Source organism: Episyrphus balteatus, chromosome 3 (assembly GCF_945859705.1).
Source record: "Episyrphus balteatus chromosome 3, idEpiBalt1.1, whole genome shotgun sequence".
Classification (NCBI taxonomy): Eukaryota; Metazoa; Arthropoda; class Insecta; order Diptera; family Syrphidae; genus Episyrphus; species Episyrphus balteatus.
The window spans coordinates 93,240,157-93,259,076 of record NC_079136.1 but is presented as its reverse complement, the minus strand read 5'-3'; the positions used below and the strand labels follow the sequence as shown (position 1 = coordinate 93,259,076).

The following is an 18,920-nucleotide window of genomic DNA, read 5'->3' as shown; positions in this document are numbered from 1 at the left end:
CAAATAAATAACAAATAATTAATAAAACCAAAACGTTTTGTAAATACGATGTGTGGCCGAACATGTTTGTAAGTATATTTTGCATATCTATTATTTACAGATTCTATTTGAACATATTATGTATATAAATACCGTAGAACACTTGATCCTGATTGTATTGTGCATGCATGTAAATACACCGCCTCGAATTCAAATAGCAGCAATGACGAAGATAAGCTATTCCGAGAACCCGAATGGCGATCTGAGTTTAACTGTGGCAAGAAATTCCAACCTAGCCATAATATTGCCCCGACAGATATGACCCCAGTCATTGTGTCGGGAGAACACTTCCGAAGCACTGATGAAGGCGATTGTCCGGAAAGAGTCATTGTCCCCATGATGTGGGGAATGATACCCTTCTGGCATAAGGTAAAAATTGTTCTTCTTTATGCTTTGTTCTGATTTGAGAACATATTCCCTAGGGTGGGTAAATAAAATCGAAATTCTTTTTTTTTATTTTATACTCCGAAAAATCGATTGCTAGACACCTCTAGAATATAATCACCAAATATGAGCTATTTATATTTATGGAAAAGGAAAGTCCTCCGCTTCGCAACTTTCCATTTTTACATCAATCTTCTACTAAAAAAAATCATATTTTTTATAAATCGACTTTTAAGCAAATTTCTTTACATATTCTTGTACAAAAAAGGCCTTGTACACTTTTTTCTTTTATCGAATCATTTAAAAAGTATTTGAGGTCCAAAAATTGAGAAAATCTTTTAAAAAAATGGTTTTTTGTTCTTAATTTTGTAACAAATTTAAAAATTATAAAAATCAAACGGTAGGAAACAGATTGTTCTACATAAAAGGTCTTATAAACTTTTTTCATTAATCCAACCATTTGAAAGATACGAATATCATCTAAAGGGTTAAAGCAATCAATTTGATGACAAACATTTTTTTGTAGAACCCCTACAAACTTTGACCTCAAATATCATTCAAATGGTTAGATTAATGAAAAGAGTTCATAAGACCTTTTTCATGAAACAATCTATTTTCTACAAGAATGTGTCTTTTGCCCGTTTGATTATTATACACTCCTTCTCAATATTAACGCACACATATTTCTTCTTTAGTTATACCCCTGTATCTTATTTAAAATGGCTTTAAAATTTGGTGTATTTTTTTGTAGTTGCTAATTGTTTAGCAAGTCGAAAAAAAGCTAAACTGCAAAAGTATTAACAACCAAAAAAAGATGAACCAAATTTAATAATTCAAGGTCTGGAAACTGATATTTAAATACACTGCCCAACAATTTTCAACTTTTGAAAATAATCCAGAAAGATTCACATCAAATTTTATACATAGATTTGGGTTCAGTAAGCTCAGAAATCATATTGGTTCTCTAGTTTTTGAAATATTTAATTTTTCATTTTTGGAGGAATATTCATATGAATTTTAAAGTTTTCCTTATTGTGAGCGTTTATTAAAATTTTCCAGAAAAAATTATATTAAACTTAATGTATTTGGGGTCAGTAAACCTAAAAATCACATTCATTTATTTCTAGAAGCTCTATTTTTTTTAAATATTTTAGTTTTCCACATTTTGGTGGTAATTTCGTACTAATTTTTTAACTGTTTGTTAACATTTTCCAGAAAAAATTGTATCGAATATAATGCATTTGGGTTCACTTAGCCTAAAAATCACACCGGTTGCTTTCTAGGAGCTCTGTTTTTTTTTTTAGATGTTTTCATTTTTCATATTTTGGGGGTAATTTCATACTATTTTTTTTTTAGATTTTATTATTAGTCGTTTTTTTATTATCCCTCTTGATCCATATAGATCATTAATTAACACGTATTACAACAACTTTTGAGATCTTGCTTTTCACCAGGATTACGAATCGTGATCTTGCTTTTCATCAGGATCACGATTCATTATCTCGCAAGGTCTCAATAGTTGTTGTAATACGTGTTAATTAATGATCTATTTGGATCAAGTGGGATAATACAAAACGGCTATTACAAGCGTTTTTAAAGTTTTTTTCGAAAAATTTATTTCGAATGTATTGTATTTCGGTTTAGTAAGTAAAATAAAAATACAAAAAAAAAAAATTGTATGAATTTCTATGCCCTTTTATGTGTGAATAATTTAAAAACCGGAGCTGCTAGAAAAAAACTAATCGGAATCAGCATTCAAAATTTAGTTAGAAATGATAAACAACGTTCTGGTAAATGTTTGTGTGTTGGGCAGTGTAGTTTTTGTTTTTTAATAGTATCTTTGGGCACTTAACGCAGGTCAGACAAAGCTCACTAGTTCCGTAGGTGTTGTTAAGTAGATTTTACTCCATTAACATTTTAGGCTCTTCTTTAAAAGGTTCGCGGGTTGGCAGACAGACTTCAGAAAATCTCTCTCCAAATCTTCCCCACGAACATTTTATTCAATACCTTGAATTTAAGATCAATCCTGTCTCATTTGAGAAAATAACCATGAAACTGTGACATAAAGTAATAATATGAGCGTTCAATTTCTTACAAGAATATGTAAAGACATTTGCTTAAAAGTCGATTTATAAAAAAAATGATTGTTTTTTTAGTAGAAGATTGATGTAAAAATGAAAAAAAAAACCATTTCCATTAATATAAAAAGCCCATATTTGGTGAGAATATTCTAGAGGTGTCTAGAAATAGATTTTTCGGAATATAAAATCAAAAAAAAAAAAATAATTTCGATTTTTTTTACCCACCTTAATATTCCCAAAAGGGAGACTATCGCAAACACGGTTTGACAACAAACAACTGCCGGCTAGAACATATGCTTGAATCGAAGTTGTATCGCGGACCCTTTCAAAAAGGACAGCGTTGTGTGATTTTATGTGAAGGTTTCTACGAATGGCAGACCACCAAAACAGCTAAACCGTCAATGAGAGAAGCCTACTACCTCTACATGCCCCAAGTCGATGGGATTAAGATATACGACAATAAAACTTGGTCAAGTGACAATGTGAATCTCATGAAATTGGCTGGACTTTTTGATATTTGGGAAGATGAAAATGGAGATAAAATATTCAGCTATTCCGTTATTACATTTGAATCAACGAAATTGATGTCTTGGTTGCATCATAGAATGCCTGCTATTCTAGAGACCGAAGAACAAGTTAATGTAAGTTCATAGGTTTTGGTTTTATTTTTCAAGATTAACAATTTATATTTCTAAGGATTGGCTTAACTTCAAAGAAACATCTGAGAAACAAGCCTTGGCTGCCTTAAGGCCCGCTACAAAACTAGAATGGCATCAAGTTTCAAACTTGGTAAACAACTCAAGAAACAAGTCAGAAAATTGCAATAAACCAATTGATTTGTGTCCAAAAAAAGAAATCCCTACTAATAACTTAACCAAGTGGTTGGTGCGGAGAAAACGTGAAGAGGAAATTAAAGCAGAAATTGAAAAAGATACGGAAACTGAAGAGCATGAAACACCCTCTAAACGTATGAGAATAAAACGAAAAGTAAGCGACGATGAATCTAGTTGTGTTGAAAAATAATTAAAAATCCATTAAAAAAAAAAAAAAAAAACAATAAAAGGTAAACGATGTTTTAATTAAAATTTATAATTTACAACACCAATATTTTATATTATTTTGTAAAATGTTTTCATAAATTATCTTAATTTTAACACCCATTGGTGATCAACGCTTACCAAAATCGAACCTCAAGAAAGACAGGTAGGTCGTACCGTAATTTTTTAAATGATAATCGACAAAGCGATAATCGATAATCGTTAAGTTTTAACTACAACGAACACTTTTAGCAAAAATTGAAAAACTTATTTTTTGGTTTCAAAAACAATTTTTGTATTTTTTTTTTTTCAGAATCACTTTCACTTTACTTTCGTTAATTTCCCACTTTGTACAAAAAGTGCCCGTTGTAATTATACCTTTAACTTTAGTTTTTTTTGCCTTACGTAACTCTATCAATATCTTCTCGTCAAAGTTGTTTCCACATCAGAGTTTGATCTTCACAAACATTTGAAATGATGCCTGATTCAATTATATCATAAGCAATTTATATGGATAAAAGTTTTTTCCATTTTTAAAAGTGGTTTCAGCCTAGGTTACAAGGAGATGGTCTTTTACTCTTGCTGGCTGGGTTCGTATACCAAGTTGAAAATGAGGCTGTTTTTTTCCTTTGTTTGTATTAGTAGAATAAATTTATTTGTTCGTGTTTATTCCACTAAATTTGCAAAATGTCTTGCGTCAAATATTATGAAAAAAACTTTTAATACACTTGTTTTGCATTTTTATTCGAATTGTCGAATTGCTCAAAAAAACAATCGATTTGAAATCGTTATTTTGTTCAGTAATGCCGACTTTTCACGAGTTGATTTTAGCCGCACGATATGTCGCACGGCTTAAGTCGACTAGGATTTTTGTATGGGGATTGTCACTTTAGTAACCTGCGGCTTACAAAAATTGACTCGTGAAAAATCGGCATAAAAAATGCTCGGCACATTGCTTACGACACATAAAACGCATTAAAATAGATCTTAATTCAAGAACAAGATTCTGCATCTAAAGCCTTGTATAATCTATTTATTAGGAATAATGTAAAATATAATTGTAAAATATTGTATAACTAATTTACTTTAATGGCGCTAGTATGGCAAATAAACTAAACTAAACTAGTACGCAGCTGAAAAAAAAAAAACGAAAAAGTTTCAAGTCGACAACGAAAATGCTAACGAAAAAATATCAAACATCATCGAGTATTCTGTCAAAGTCAAAATAAAATAATCCGAATTAATTTAAAATAAAAAAAAAAAACAACAGCGACAAATTAGCGGCAAATTCCCTCACTCAGTTTTTCAAAAAAAAAAAAACACCTTTTTTAGAGATGGTGTTTCGCTAAGTTGGTACCTATTAAGGTAACAAAAGAACACATTTTCTTATGAAATCATGGAGCGACAGAATCGAAATTTTCACAATTAATTAATGACAAATTAACGGCAAATTCCGAAATACTCAAATTTTCAAAAAACCTTTTTTAAGAGTTGTTAGGGTATAGCAAAAGTGTAAAAAAATTATAGTCTTTATATTTGGTTATTTTAGATTAAGAAAATGTTACGCTTTTGCACTTTTCAACGATACAAGACCGCTTGCATCGAATCGTGAATACCCCTAATATCAAGTTAGCGAAACATCCAAAATATATATGAAAACAATGACAAAATCAAAATTAACACAACTAATTAACGACTAAATGGGTACGTTCACGTACCGATCTTAGGGTATCTGGATACCTTTGTGTTGTTGTAATCCCATATAAAATCTCAGCTGATCGGAAACATGTGTTGACAAGCAAAAAATCCAAAGGTATCCTAAAAATTTCTGGATACTCGTGTATCTTATGGGAAATTTGAAGAACATCTGATTCGTGTTCACAAACGTATCGGATACTAAGGTATCTTGGATCACAGTACACATAATAAGGTAATATATTCCGAACGTTGTCAAAATTTGTTTGTCAAAAATGGGCACCAATCTGTCAGTTCGGCCTTTAATTTTTATATTTCAATCGCAGTAAACAGGAAATTTGTTTTTGTTTTAATTTATAAAATGTCATTTAAAATACCAAATTTTCTTCGTGTTTCATCGCGGAAAATGGTAAATAATTGTTTAAAACTTAGTGGTGTGCGTGGTTTATCGGTTTTTGTTCGTTTTTCGTCGGTATTTTAAACAATTAAGAATTCGGTAGCTGACATTGGTCGCCAAAGTGTCATGTTTTGACAATCTGGCGACCAATGTCAGTTCGGAATATATTACCTTTTTATGTGTACTGTGATCTTGGATAGCCTATCGAATGCGTACGTGAACGCACCCAATAACGGCAAATTATGCACCTAGTCCCGTTTGGATCTAAGCTAAGTTGACACTCATGAAAATTAAAGGGGGATAGACATGTATATACCTGTAATTCGTACGTATGAAAGAGAGGCATGATGCAGACGAACATGTTGGTCTTCGCCATAATCTTCCTATCATCTGCATTTATGAAGATCTCTGCATTTTAATCTACTCTCTCTATATCCAACATCTGTGGTCCTTAAATACTGTGTTCCCTTTCAGTGCAGATCTGGAAATCCAGACGTATTATGTAAATCCACCATTACCCAAAGCACTAACTCATACCCTTCCGGTGTGGCCAAGCCTTCATACAATTACTCGTACCACTACCGCATTCTATTATACTAACATGTAATTGACTGACACACACGGGTCAGTGAATTAAATGAATGAAAGCAGAAACACAATCACTCTTTGCCAGACGCGTCGTCGCGTTAAGCCAGAACTATAATTGGCGGATGGAGTCGGAAGCCATGGTATAAAAAGAGAAGGTATGATTAGAAAAAACTCAGTATCGAGAACTGTCAAAACTTATGGCTATGCGCTCGCAACCGCACTCGACGGATGAAAACTTATGGAAAACAACAACAATTGACATTAGCATCCGACTCCATCCAGCAATTATAGTTCTGGCTTTACAACCCGCCTCCACAGGAGATATTTTTCTCTAACTCAATGTGTAACATCTACAACATAACAATTTTCATTTTCTTGGTTGGGCAAATTATGTTCGGACAATTCATTTCATATGCTTCGTTCGCCAGAGGATGATGTATGATTTTTTGCGGACAAAATTTATTTTATATGGTCAATTTTGTATGAATACTTCTTTTTTTTTTTTAAATTTTTTTCAATTTATACATGCAATATTGCTTGGTTTGTTTTTTATTTGCCTTCTTAAAAATAAACAATCTATTTTTATAAAAATCAATTATAATACCTGTAAATAAATTCAAAATAAATAAATAAATTCAAAAAGTCCTATACCATTTCATGAAATCTAATTCAATTCAACATAAAACATGCAAAAATTCGCAAAACAAACAAATATATTTTGTCATCCGCTACTATGGAGACAACCTTCTAGATGAGAGGACAAAAAATAATGAAAAAACTGCACTTCCAAATGAAAAAAAATACATCTGTCAAATTCGTTGTTAGACATCCGTGTTCAGACAAAATCGAAGAAACAGTTGTCTAACATTGAATCATAACAAGAAATGGCGAGCCTCCACAAGACATTTCTTGTTAAGACACGTCAACACGACAAAATTATCTCCTATGGAGGCGGCCTGTTACGTTGAGAAATCCTCAAAGCGCGCTTATTCTGTCACTTTGACTTTGAACAGCTGATTGAAACATAAAATGTGCTGTCAAATAAAAAAAAAACACAGTCATTCACAAAATTATTGGGCCAAGTCTTTATCTTGATTTAAATGTGGAAAAAATGAAGAAGGATATTATAATGTGTTGAAAAATACATAACAATTTGTTTATTCTTTAATCCTATAGTTATAAAAGCAAAACCAATCAAAATAAATTCTCTTTTAAAGAGAACTAACAATAAAACTCAGTCTACCACATCATTAAATTATTGTTATTTTTAATACGTAAATTGTTTTGATTTAAAATATCTCGATGTCGTATTTTTGTGCAAAATTTATATAGAGAAACAGAAAAGCACACCTACGGCCATATTATTCACTCTGGATTTAGTTTGGATTTAAGTTAATTTTAAATCCAATCCATTAAATCTGAATTTCATAAATCCAAGGATTTAATTTTTTGTTCAAATTATTCACTCAAATGTGTTTATTCAATAAATTTTGTATAATTTGCATTTATCTTTATTTTTCCTTCACAAAATACGTGAAAAAACAACTGAACACTGTGAAAATTAATTTTACATCTGGATTTATAAAGTTAAACAGACCTCCAGAGAGCAGTTTCAATTTGTTTGGATTTGACGAGATTGGATTTAAAAAATTGGATTTAAGATTGGATTTAAGTAGTAAATATTATGAAATTGGATTTATTTTTGACATTGTTTACATCCAGATGTATTTTTTAAACTAGTGAATAATATGGCCGCTAGTATTGAAATAATTTTTTTTTTTTATTCACATTAGGCCCAACAATTATGTGGGTGACTGTAACTATAAATGTCAGAAAGCGAGCAAAAGTTCAACCTAGTTGAACCTTTGCTCGCTTCCTTACGTTTGTCAAAAAAAGCGTACGTAGAAAAAGCGTCATTGTGTGAGGTTACACAGATTTCGTATAGTTGAACTTTTGGCAGTTGTCAAAATCGACTGCAAAGCGTGATTGTGTTTCTGCTTTGAATTACGGGTATTATTTTCAGACTTTTTTTTTTAATTATTTAGTTGAATGTGATTGTACCTTAAAAAATTATAAATTACCAGTCACCCTTAACTATTTGTGTTTCCACCATAAATAATATAAATTCCCATTATTTTATCAGCTCACAAAAATATCCCCCGTCATTATTCACCACAATTCATGTGCAAATTTACATTTGCTGAATACAAAAAAAAAAAAAAATACAAGTGAAAAGTAGAATTCAAAATTCACCTTAATTCACCAACCAGTGTCCGAGTGTCACACACCACTTGAAATAAAAAATTTTATTAAAATTATATTTTCTTTTCCAATTTTTGTTCATCAATTATAAAAATATACATAAAAAAAAGTAATTATAATAATCAATTTAATATAAATGTTCTTTGAAATGTTCGCGATATTATAAATGAAAATATCCATAAAAAAAAAAGTTCGCCTCCCATTTTTTTTCTCAGCAAAGTTTTGTTCGCACGACTTCCATTGCTATACGACGGGGTCTCTGTTTAAATGACGAAAGTCTAATTGAAAAAAAAAAAAATATCTATATTTTTAGTTCGATTGTTTTTCTTTTTCCTCTTAACCAATACATAAAAAAAAAAGCTTACACCCAAAATCAAAAAATTCGGGACGGAAAGAAAATTTTCATCATTCATTTTTTCCATTTCGCAAATGTCAATTGGAAAATTTCCTTTACTTTCAATGGCGCTGAATTAAAGTTAACAAAAAAAAAACCCAAGTGAAATGTGCTGAATGATTATATTTTTTTTTCCAATCTGAAAAATTTACCACGACCTTTATCTCTCTCGTTTTTCCTCTGGTGCAAAAAATTATATTTCAAAAATAATTAAATTTTTCTATTGTTTTCCTCTGAAATATTTTGCTGAAATATTACATAAAACAGCGAAAATGGTAAATTGCGTTCGTTAGAAAAGTTTCGACAAAACCAATTCATTCGGAAAATGTATTCTTTTTTTTTTTCGAACACAAAGAAAATGCATTTTCGAATATCTCAGCCGTGTGAAAATTACCCCCTTTTTCTTTTTTTTTTTTTTTGTATGACAAGTGAATTATATACACAAAATCGAACAAACACTGTGCCGAAATATATAATTTTTTTTTTTTTACACATATTTACGCAAAAATTGAACAAAATTTTTCTTCGAAACATTTTTATTTAGTTGAATTGAAAAAAAAAAAAAAATAAAATATGGTGGTGAATATTGCGGAAAATGAGTTGATCTCCTCTCTTCTCTTTTATTTGCAGTTCTTTTCTTTCCAATGTGCTTGAATGTCAGGCCCCAACAACGTTCTCCGTCGTCACCTCAGCCCCAAATTGTAAAAAAGAAAAACCAAAAACATTTCGAGTTGAAGATCAAAATCAAAAATTAAAGAAGGATAATACTCAAAAAAAAAAAAAAAAAAACAAAATATAACGACGACACACGGTCAAGTCATCATCAAGATTATTATACGATTTTCCTAAAAACAAAATAGAGAAAAACAAAAAAAAAAAGGAGAGAGAATTTTTGTGTGTTTGAAGACACACGACCACGACCCCCTTCATCATCCAAGGAACAGACAACGAGAAGCAATCGACGAGAAAAAAAAAATATAAGCAAGCAGCAGAAGGAACACAGTAGCAGAGCAGAAGTGGCAGTGGATTTTAGTCGGTGGTGTGGCGGAGGTGGTTTGCAATTCCCAACGACAACGAAGACGACAAGCACATAGACGACCGCCGACAACAGAGGAGGAGGAGGAGGTGATAGATACTATACCGATACTACCGTTTTCTCGGGGTAAAAAGTGCAGTTCTGTTTTGTGTTGAACAATGAGTCGACATGAAGGTAAAATTATTTTAACCCACAACTATTTACAAATTATACCGAATTCGTTCGAATCTGAATCTGAATCGAACCGAATTTGTGCTGCATGTATTTGTATTTATTTTTATTTATTTATAGAAGACAAAAACATTTGCTATTATTTCTTCATTTTTTATTTTGTTCTCTCAAAGTATACAGTGATCTACAAAACAATAAGATACTTCTTGTTATTTTAAAACAAATCATAAAACATACATAATTTAATTTAATTTTTGAAAAAAAAAAAAAATATTAATATAATACTAACAGTATCAGGAACTTAAATCAATTCATTATTTAACAAGATTCTTTTTGTTTAAGCCTAGTATACGCAGATCGAGATAAATTTTATCTCCCATACAAATTAAGCTAAAATATATCCCATCCAAATTACACTGGTCAACAAAATTGAATTTTTTGTCTCACAAGAACTAAAATATACTTTTTTGAAAGTTTTTGGAGTGCTGAAATCGAATCTGAAGTCCGTTTTTAAAATATTAAAGTTAAAAAAGGACAAAAAATGTTATTTTGGCCGTTCTCGAGGCTATATTTTATGTAAGGTAATGTTTAGATCTTCCTGATATCTTTTTTATTTCATGAGATAACTTAGGTTTAAGTTAATAACCCAAAAACAAACTTAACAAGGTTTTTTTTCCACAAGAACCAAAATATATTTTTCTAAAGATTTTTGGGATGCTGAATTTGAATCCAAAATCAGAAAAATTCTATTAGACTCTGTTCTTGAAATATTACCGTTATAAAAAAAAACTTTATTTTGCATTCATTAACGGTAATATTTCAAGAACGGAGCGTAACAGATTTTTTCTGATTTCGAGCTCAGCACCCAAAAAACCTTTAGAAAATTATATATGTTTGTTCTTGTGGCAAAAACCTTTTTGACCAGTTTTATCGATAGTTTGTATAGGATGTTTATCTCGGCTAAAATTTAGCTCGATCTGCGTACCAGGCCTTAAGGGTCAATTTTGCAATATACAGTTAAACAGTCAGTTAGTACTTATTCCTCAGGTAGCAAAATAAAAAAAAATCTATTTTTCAACAGTCATATTAGGTCTGTTTAATGAATCTGATCCGCACAGAAAAGAACAGAAAAGATCCGAAAGGAAAAAGTTTTTGTGTTTTATGAGAAAAAACTCGCCCCAACTTGTTCTATAATCTGCCATTTTATGTTTCATGAAGTTGTTCAGCACAAAAAAGTTCAAGTGTTTCTGCTCCTACTTTTGGGGTAGAGCAAGTGAGTGAAAAGTGTCAATTGTCAGCTGTTTGTTCGATTGTGATTAAAATATGAGAAAATAAGAATTTGAAAAGGGAATTTTTAATAGTTTTTGATTAATAACAAAAAAAAAAAAAAATATTAAAAGTGCTAGTAAATCATTTATTTAAGTTAAAAATCATTTTAAGAAATGATTTTTGATTTAAAATTCTGCAACCGTCAGTTAAATACGAAGTTGAACTTTTCTGTTCTTTCTTGTTCTGACAGTATTTACAAATACTGTGCTGCTCTGATCTGTTCTGTCCTAAATTTCGTTCACTAAACAGACCTATTACAGTACACATAAAAAGGTAATATCTTCCGAGCACATGTTTTGACAATTTGCCGACCAATGTCAGTTTGAAGAAAAGTGAGAGCTACCATAATTCTTATTTGTTTTAAATTACCGAGGAAAAACGCACAAAAACCGAATAAACCACGCACACAACTAATTTTTTTAACAATTATTGACCATTTTCCGACAAGAAACACAAAGAAAATTTGTTATTTTTTAATTATAATTTTTTCAAATGACATTTCATAAATTAAAACAAAAACAAATTTCTTGTTTACTGCGATTGAAATATAAAAATTAAAGGCCGACCTGACAGATTGGTGCCTATTTTTTGACAAACAAAGGAGAATGCCCAGAATATATGGAGAAAAAACCCAGCATCAATACGAATAAGACCTACATATATGGCTTGAAAGGGTATCATTAATAGAAAACGAATATGAAATGTTTTTCAAAAAACCATCCCCGGGACTTGCTATGACGATTGTCTTTGTTTTAGTTGCATGAGATTCAGAATCAAAAAATACCCTAAGATCATGTGCCATAAGCTAAGGTTGAATTTTAAATGACGTTGTTAGCTTGTTTTTGGTCAAAATGCACATGATATCCAAAGGACCAACTGGAATGTGGATGTGGGTGATAACATAAAATGATTGTTATCTGGGATGGGTCTTTAATTTGGATGGACAAAGACAATCGGACTTCACTGAAAAAAGTTTTGGTTAAAAAAACACTTTATAGTTCGAAAATAAGAATCTTCATAGCAAGTTTCGGGGATAGTTTTTTGAAAAAAAAAAAGAATTTCATATTTGATATCTACTATTGATGCCCTTTCAAGCCATATATGTAGGTCTCATTCGTATCGATGTTTTTTCCTTTGACAACGTTCGGAACATATTACCTTATCAGAGTACACAGTACACATAATAAGGTAATATCTTCCGAACGTTGTCAAAAATTTGTTTTTCAAAAATGGGCACCAATCTGTCAGATCGGCTTTAATTTTTACTGCCCGATCGGTTAAAAACTGAAGGAGTTACTTAGTCGTCCCATGAAAACGTAGGAGTTTGCGATCATCCTGAACTATTTCGCCATTTTATCATTGAAAAATTTCTCACTACACTATTCTGTTACCTATTTATATACTTTAAGAAATTCTTAAAGAAAATAATGTTTCTCCTTTGTATTATACGCTGATGAAAATTTTGAAACGATTTTGTGCCTACAAAGTGTTATTACCCCTTAAATACATTGAGAACAAACGTTTTTTATCTACCAATAGTTTTGGCAACTTTCCGATCTGATTGGCCTTCTCCTGTCAGTTTATGCATCAATTCTCTTATGGTTGAAAAACAATCGACTCCAGGACCAATTTTGATGTTTTCCCAAACTTTTTTGATACTTTACTAATATTTCACATTAGTATTCCGTTTAAAATATTCTTTAAAATTTTAATCCTAGATAATACAAAAATAAATGAATTCACCTGGTCCTATTGTTTTGTCCACATGATTTGAGAGTTCTTTTTAGTTTAGAAATTTTTTGTTTGTATCAAATTATGTGTGCATGCTCAATTTCTTTTGTTTCATAATTATTTGGTTATTACAAGGTTGAATATAATAAAAAGAGCCGTTTTATTTCATTTGGAAGATCATATTTTAAGAGTTATAGAGATGGTATTATTTTTTTGTCCGTCACTGTATATATCACATTGTCTTTTCTTTTTTTTATTTTTCTCATTTTTTTGTTTCTTTTTTTTTTCTATTCTATTCTAAATAGGAGTTAGCTGCGATTCATGTCTCAAAAGCAATTTCAATGGCAGACGTTACAAGTGTCTCATTTGCTATGACTATGATCTATGTGCTGATTGTTATGAAGAGGGTGTCACCAGTACCCGGCATTCAGTGGATCATCCAATGCAATGTATCCTAACACGATCCGATATTGAGTTGTTTTTCGGTGGAGAAATGCTCAATTCAGAACAGCCACAAAGTTTCACCTGCCCGTATTGTAAGAAAATGGGTTTCAGCGATTCGACACTGTTGGAACACGTTAGTTCAGAGCATACAGAGACGAGCTTAGAAGTTGTTTGTCCAGTGTGCGCCGGTTTGCCAGGTGGTGAACCAAATCTAGTCACAGATGATTTTGCTGGTCATTTGACATTGGAGCATAGAACCGGACCACGAGAGCTGTTGTCGTTTTTAATATCCTTTTTTAAAACTTGTTTTTATTTTTTAATCATTTACATTTTACATTTTTTTTGATGAACACACAACCAATTTAAACCATAAATTCATTTTCTCATGTCTTTTTTATCTTTGACGTCAGGTATTAAGGACTGAAATAAGAAAGTATAATTTATTTCTTCTTTCGGAGAATGCTATTGAGGTTTGAGTATTGAACCGTTTATTTCTATAGGAAGACGATACCCTAAAACTATGTTTGGAATGTAATTTAAGTCGGTAAACAACAATAAATGATTGGTTAGGATAAACGAAATATTCGTTTTGTAGTGGTTTACAGAGAAATTTTTTTTCTAAACTTATATATACATATTTTTGACTCTTTAACAACAAATGATTAGTGTTAATAATAAAAAACAAAATCGTTTGTTGTTGTTTAGAGTAAGAAATGTTTACTCTGTAAAATACTGAGTTACCAAACAAAAAACACGGCTAATAAATAAGAGTTATCATTTGTTGTTTGTCGTGTTTTATTTGTACTCAGTATTTTACTGAGTAAATATTTTATGCTGTTAACAACAAATGATTACTTTTATTTATTATTAAAAATCCGTTTTTGTTGAAAGGTCAAAAATGTATAAGTTTAGAAAAAAAAATTCTCTGTAAAGCAACAAATAAAAAACTTTTTTATACTTACCAATCATTTGCTAGCAACCATTTTTTAATTTTACTGAGCTAAGCACTGAGTTACCAACAAAACACGGTTAGCATAAAATGTTTATTCAGTAAATAACTGAGTAACCAAAAAAACAAGGCTTTAGTAACATAAACCCTTGAGCAACTGACGTCAATGATACTTGATAAAACAAAAATTAAAAACCTATCGCGATAGATAATTCAACCGATAACTTTTTATTCGATTGGAATACAGTTGTTTGCATAATCTAATACATTGCGAGCCTTTTGAGTCATATTCCAAAAGATGAGCAAGAGCTCAAAGTCCAAACTAACGAGCTTGTACTAAAGCACTATTCACATGAGCACAACCAACGAACGACGAATGATTAAAAAAAAGTGATTTTATACACGTTTCAAGTTCTATTTCCTCACAAATTCTCAAAAAATCGATAGATTTGATTTTATGATGCATTTATCCACTTTTTGTTATAAAATGTTTATAAATTTGAGACAACAAAATTATTCGTCCCGAAAAGAATTCTAGTTCGTACGAACTGTCAGACTTAATTCGCGTTCCACACAATCCACATTCCCAACGAACAAAATGTTCGGCATTTGGTCACCGCTGATAAGCTTGGAGATAATAATATTGTTGTTTTTCATCGCCACACTTAAAATAATTCACTACATGTGAACTATTTTGTTGCCATTGAGAAGATATTGCTCTTGAGCATTATTCGGTCTTATAACGAATTCCATTCAAATCGGAAAAATCAATCGAATTGTCGATTTGTATGAAATTTTCCATTACGAATTGATTCCGTGATTGTTTTTTTCGAGAATCGTAGAAAATTTCCGATACGAATGGAATTCGTGATGAGGCCGATTAATAAACTTTGATGAGCGAATCACCCTAGCATTTTTCTTTCTTTGAGCGGTAATTTTGCAAATGGCTGCTCCTTTGTTCATGTGTGCAAGTCGCAGTCCCTGTGGAGCAGTTTGTGAAGGACAAATTTATTTGTATTTTCATTTTTATAACCATAATCTTGAATATCTGATCAATAGAACTCACATTGTTCAAATTAACACGTACAACTCCTCTTCTGCATCTTATCTCTGGTGACGCCACAATTTTTTCAGACCCTCTATATTTGATAGCAAGTATATTTCGACTTTTATAGCTCTATTTTTCATTTGATTGCCTATTAAATACATTACCTAAGATCTTTAATTTATGACATTTTCATTATTATCAAACAAAATTTGGTCTCTTACTTCCAACGGTATCCATGGGAAACTGACAGTTTGGGTCGAATATAGCCTAATTTTGTTGTATAAGCGTTCCAAAGTTTAATTTTTGCAAATTAATTTTGATTGGAGAGAAAACGTTGTGATGTAATTGGTTTAAATCAGCTTATGGTATTTCACCATAAGAAAAAGTACTACTTTTAAACATTTCAAATTCATGTATAATACTTTTAAAATTCCCTTCTGTCTTAAAAAAAAAAAAGTTATTTTCCTTAACCAATACAATACGATGAGCCATCGGCAATACGTCACGGTGGTGGGGTACGTCGAATTCCAGGACGTACATTAGGCGGACCGCGTTCTCGAAGGTCTAATATGCTAGTTAATTCTTCAAGTGGCCTATCAGCCCTATCACCATCCGGTCGTGATTCGGTTGATCCGATTGCTGAGCTGTTGTCACAATTGTCCGGCGTCCGTCGTGGTGGTGGCAGTGGTCCACAGTCATCTCAACTACAACAGCTCCAGATGCAAATTCAATTAGAGCGACAGCAGGTAATTGTAAGAGAAATCAAACAAATCTAAATCGAATGGAATATTACTATATAAATATTCCCTCAATATCTAGGCAACTCGACAGCAGTTAGAAAGGTTACCAAGGCGTCAAGCACACCCAATGGTCTCCTCATCCAGTTCAAATGCAACTATGCAGGAAATAGGCAATGGTAGTTCAGGTACTCCAAGCAGCAGCGGTGGTGGCACCGGAACGGGTGGATGTCGTGCCACTGAATGGACTGTTAATAACACGACTACATCTTCAATTCAACAGTCCCAGTCAAATGTGGGTGGCACTAGTGGCAGCGGCAGTTCAACGCTCAATACCAGAGAAGTACCATTGAATACGTCTGTGTTGACAGTTAACGATTTCGGTTTGTCGTCATGTCAATTTCTACAGCCGGCTGTTGGTGGCAGTGGCGCAGGCAACACAGGTAATACAAACTCATCCGATGGTGGTGCCCAATCTTCGCAATTTTTGCTTTCCAAATTTATGACACCTACTTTGAGTGAGGATGAATTAGCACGTTTGGAAAAAGATCGTGCTGATCGGTAAGAATTTGAATAACTAACTAATTGAATTTGAATTAAATAATTGTTTTTGCAGATCTCTTTACGTTCAGGCTATGCTACTATCCACTCTGGCTAGTTTTAAACATGATTCAGATTGGAACAGCAACAGTAAACACAAAAATGCCAAATCGCAGTCAGAGACACCCAATAGCAGTGACAGCGACGGCACTACAACTGTACATAGTAATGCAGCAATTGCAAACAATGAAACAACCAGTGATGAACAAACTGTTATGAACAACAACACAATGAACCGTGACCAACAGCAGCAGACTTGTCCCGAGGACTTTGTCGAAGAATACTCACTCCAGCATCAGACGTCATACAATTCAAACAACGCCGTTTCGAAAAAGAAACCAACGTCGTCTGGCGGCAAAGGTGGCAATCAAGCCAATGCCACCGCTTCGGCAATGGCCCTCGAAAGACGTGGCCGTCCACCACCACCACCCGTAGTGGTGGGTGGAGGTGCAGGTGGTGGCACCCAACCGCAACAGGGGCCCAATCAGCAAAAGCTAACGCGAGAAATGAAAACAACAAGCTCTTCAATGTCTGCTTCAAATGAAATTCCAGATTCTAGGTAGTGCTGCTTTCATTTAATATTATTATTATTATTATTGAAACTTCTTATACTATTATTAAAAAGATATACATTTTGAAAAAAAAAACAAGAAAAATCCGAAAAAAATACAAATTAACTAAATGATACTAATATGTGAAAAAATTAAAAAAGAAAAAAAAAACAAACTGTTTTTTTTTTTTGTTACCCAGTTTACGACCCACAAGATGAAGAACAAATCAATCCCCCTAGAACTAACGTGATCCTCACGCCATTCTCTGATTTTCCTTTCACAAAACAAAAAAACCTTAGGTATGCAAATTTGAAAATAAAATGTTCTACTTTGTAAGTTTTAATAATTATTATAAATTGTTGAAGGAAAAACTGATTTCCGTTGTTTGTTTTTTTTTTTTTACTATTTTTTTTGTTTCTTTCTTACGTTTTTTTGATCTCTCCCAAGTCATTTATCTTTTGTTTTGGATGGTGTTATTATTTCTTTATAAACACAACAGTAGAAAATATATTTAAACTGGCTTCGCCTGAAAGCGTTCCGTTTTGCCGCACTCCCTCTATAGTCCCTAACTCGGAAAGTGAATAAAAAATGAAAGATATTAAAACAAAAATTAAAAAAAAAAAACACTAAAAAATCTTCAAGTAACAAACAAAAAATTGAAAATAATTAAAACAAATTTAAAAATTGTATTTATGAGTTAATATTTTATTATTACAAATAAGTGTAAGAATAATATGTATTTATATAATATAACGAAAGCAACTAAGAAGCGAATAAAATGAATGAACATTGAAAAAATAAATAAATAGAAAGTTGATATGTATTTTTGAACATCCTTCACAATTATTAGGCAGTGTTTCAAAAAATAAAAAAATTAAATTTTTGTCATCTAATTTCTATCCTTGTTTTTATTTTTTTTTCATTTTCTGTTTTTCATTCTTAATTATACGATTCTTTTAAGAGTATTTCGTCGTTGAAATGTTTTTTTTTTTTTAATGAAACAAAACAACCAACAATTTAAGAAATATTAATGTGATTTTACAAATTTTCTGCAAATGAACGTGAAAAAACTGAAAAAAAAATATAAATAAAAAACATTATTAAAAATAAAATTCAATGTGTGTTTAATTTCACCTAATAATTTATTATATGTAGACAAGTATTTTTTTGAATCTCGTTCTAAAGATGACAAGGCAGTCAAGGAGGGAAGATTTCTATGTGGAAGTTTTAAGTATAAGTCTAAAAAAAATTGTTGGGCTGTTTTCCATTCCATTATTTCCATTCTAACTTTATAACATCGCATTTTCGACTTTTCGATATTCCGAATATGCGTCTTTTTAAAAAGTTCCTAAAGTCCTAAATCAAAAGTACTCATAGACCCCAGTACTAGACCCCATACAATCATAACTACGTATACATACATAAAAAAACAAAATATTTTTGAACT

At 31.5% G+C, this 18,920-nt stretch overlaps 2 protein-coding genes across 5 annotated transcripts in view; both read left to right on the top strand.

Moving 5' to 3' along the window:
• LOC129915934 (abasic site processing protein HMCES) overlaps window positions 1-3,566 on the top strand; it is a 38,921-nt gene extending 35,355 nt beyond the window's left edge. Inside the window, exons 2-5 of the mRNA XM_055995648.1 lie at window positions 43-68; window positions 138-408; window positions 2,747-3,145; window positions 3,201-3,566. Of these exons, the coding sequence (XP_055851623.1) occupies window positions 49-68; window positions 138-408; window positions 2,747-3,145; window positions 3,201-3,527 (1,017 nt within the window). The 5' untranslated portion in view covers window positions 43-48 and the 3' untranslated portion in view covers window positions 3,528-3,566. The remainder of the gene's footprint in view (window positions 1-42; window positions 69-137; window positions 409-2,746; window positions 3,146-3,200) is intronic.
• Window positions 3,567-8,495: 4,929 nt separating this feature from the next.
• On the top strand, window positions 8,496-18,097 carry LOC129915931 (E3 ubiquitin-protein ligase Kcmf1). Of its 4 annotated transcripts, none has more exons than XM_055995644.1 (6): window positions 8,496-8,592; window positions 9,508-10,087; window positions 13,450-13,874; window positions 16,068-16,337; window positions 16,405-16,883; window positions 16,939-18,097. In XM_055995644.1, exons 2-6 carry the CDS (start codon window positions 10,072-10,074, stop codon window positions 17,483-17,485), a joined length of 1,737 nt encoding a protein of 578 aa, XP_055851619.1. In that variant the 5' UTR covers window positions 8,496-8,592; window positions 9,508-10,071; the 3' UTR covers window positions 17,486-18,097. The 4 variants fall into 4 exon arrangements, with proteins under 4 accessions (XP_055851619.1, XP_055851618.1, XP_055851620.1 ...); XM_055995643.1 differs by lacking the exon at window positions 8,496-8,592 and adding an exon at window positions 9,114-9,152; XM_055995646.1 differs by lacking the exon at window positions 8,496-8,592 and having other exon boundaries at window positions 9,412-10,087; window positions 16,405-16,665; window positions 16,732-16,883.
• The last annotated feature ends 823 nt before the right edge of the window (window positions 18,098-18,920 follow it).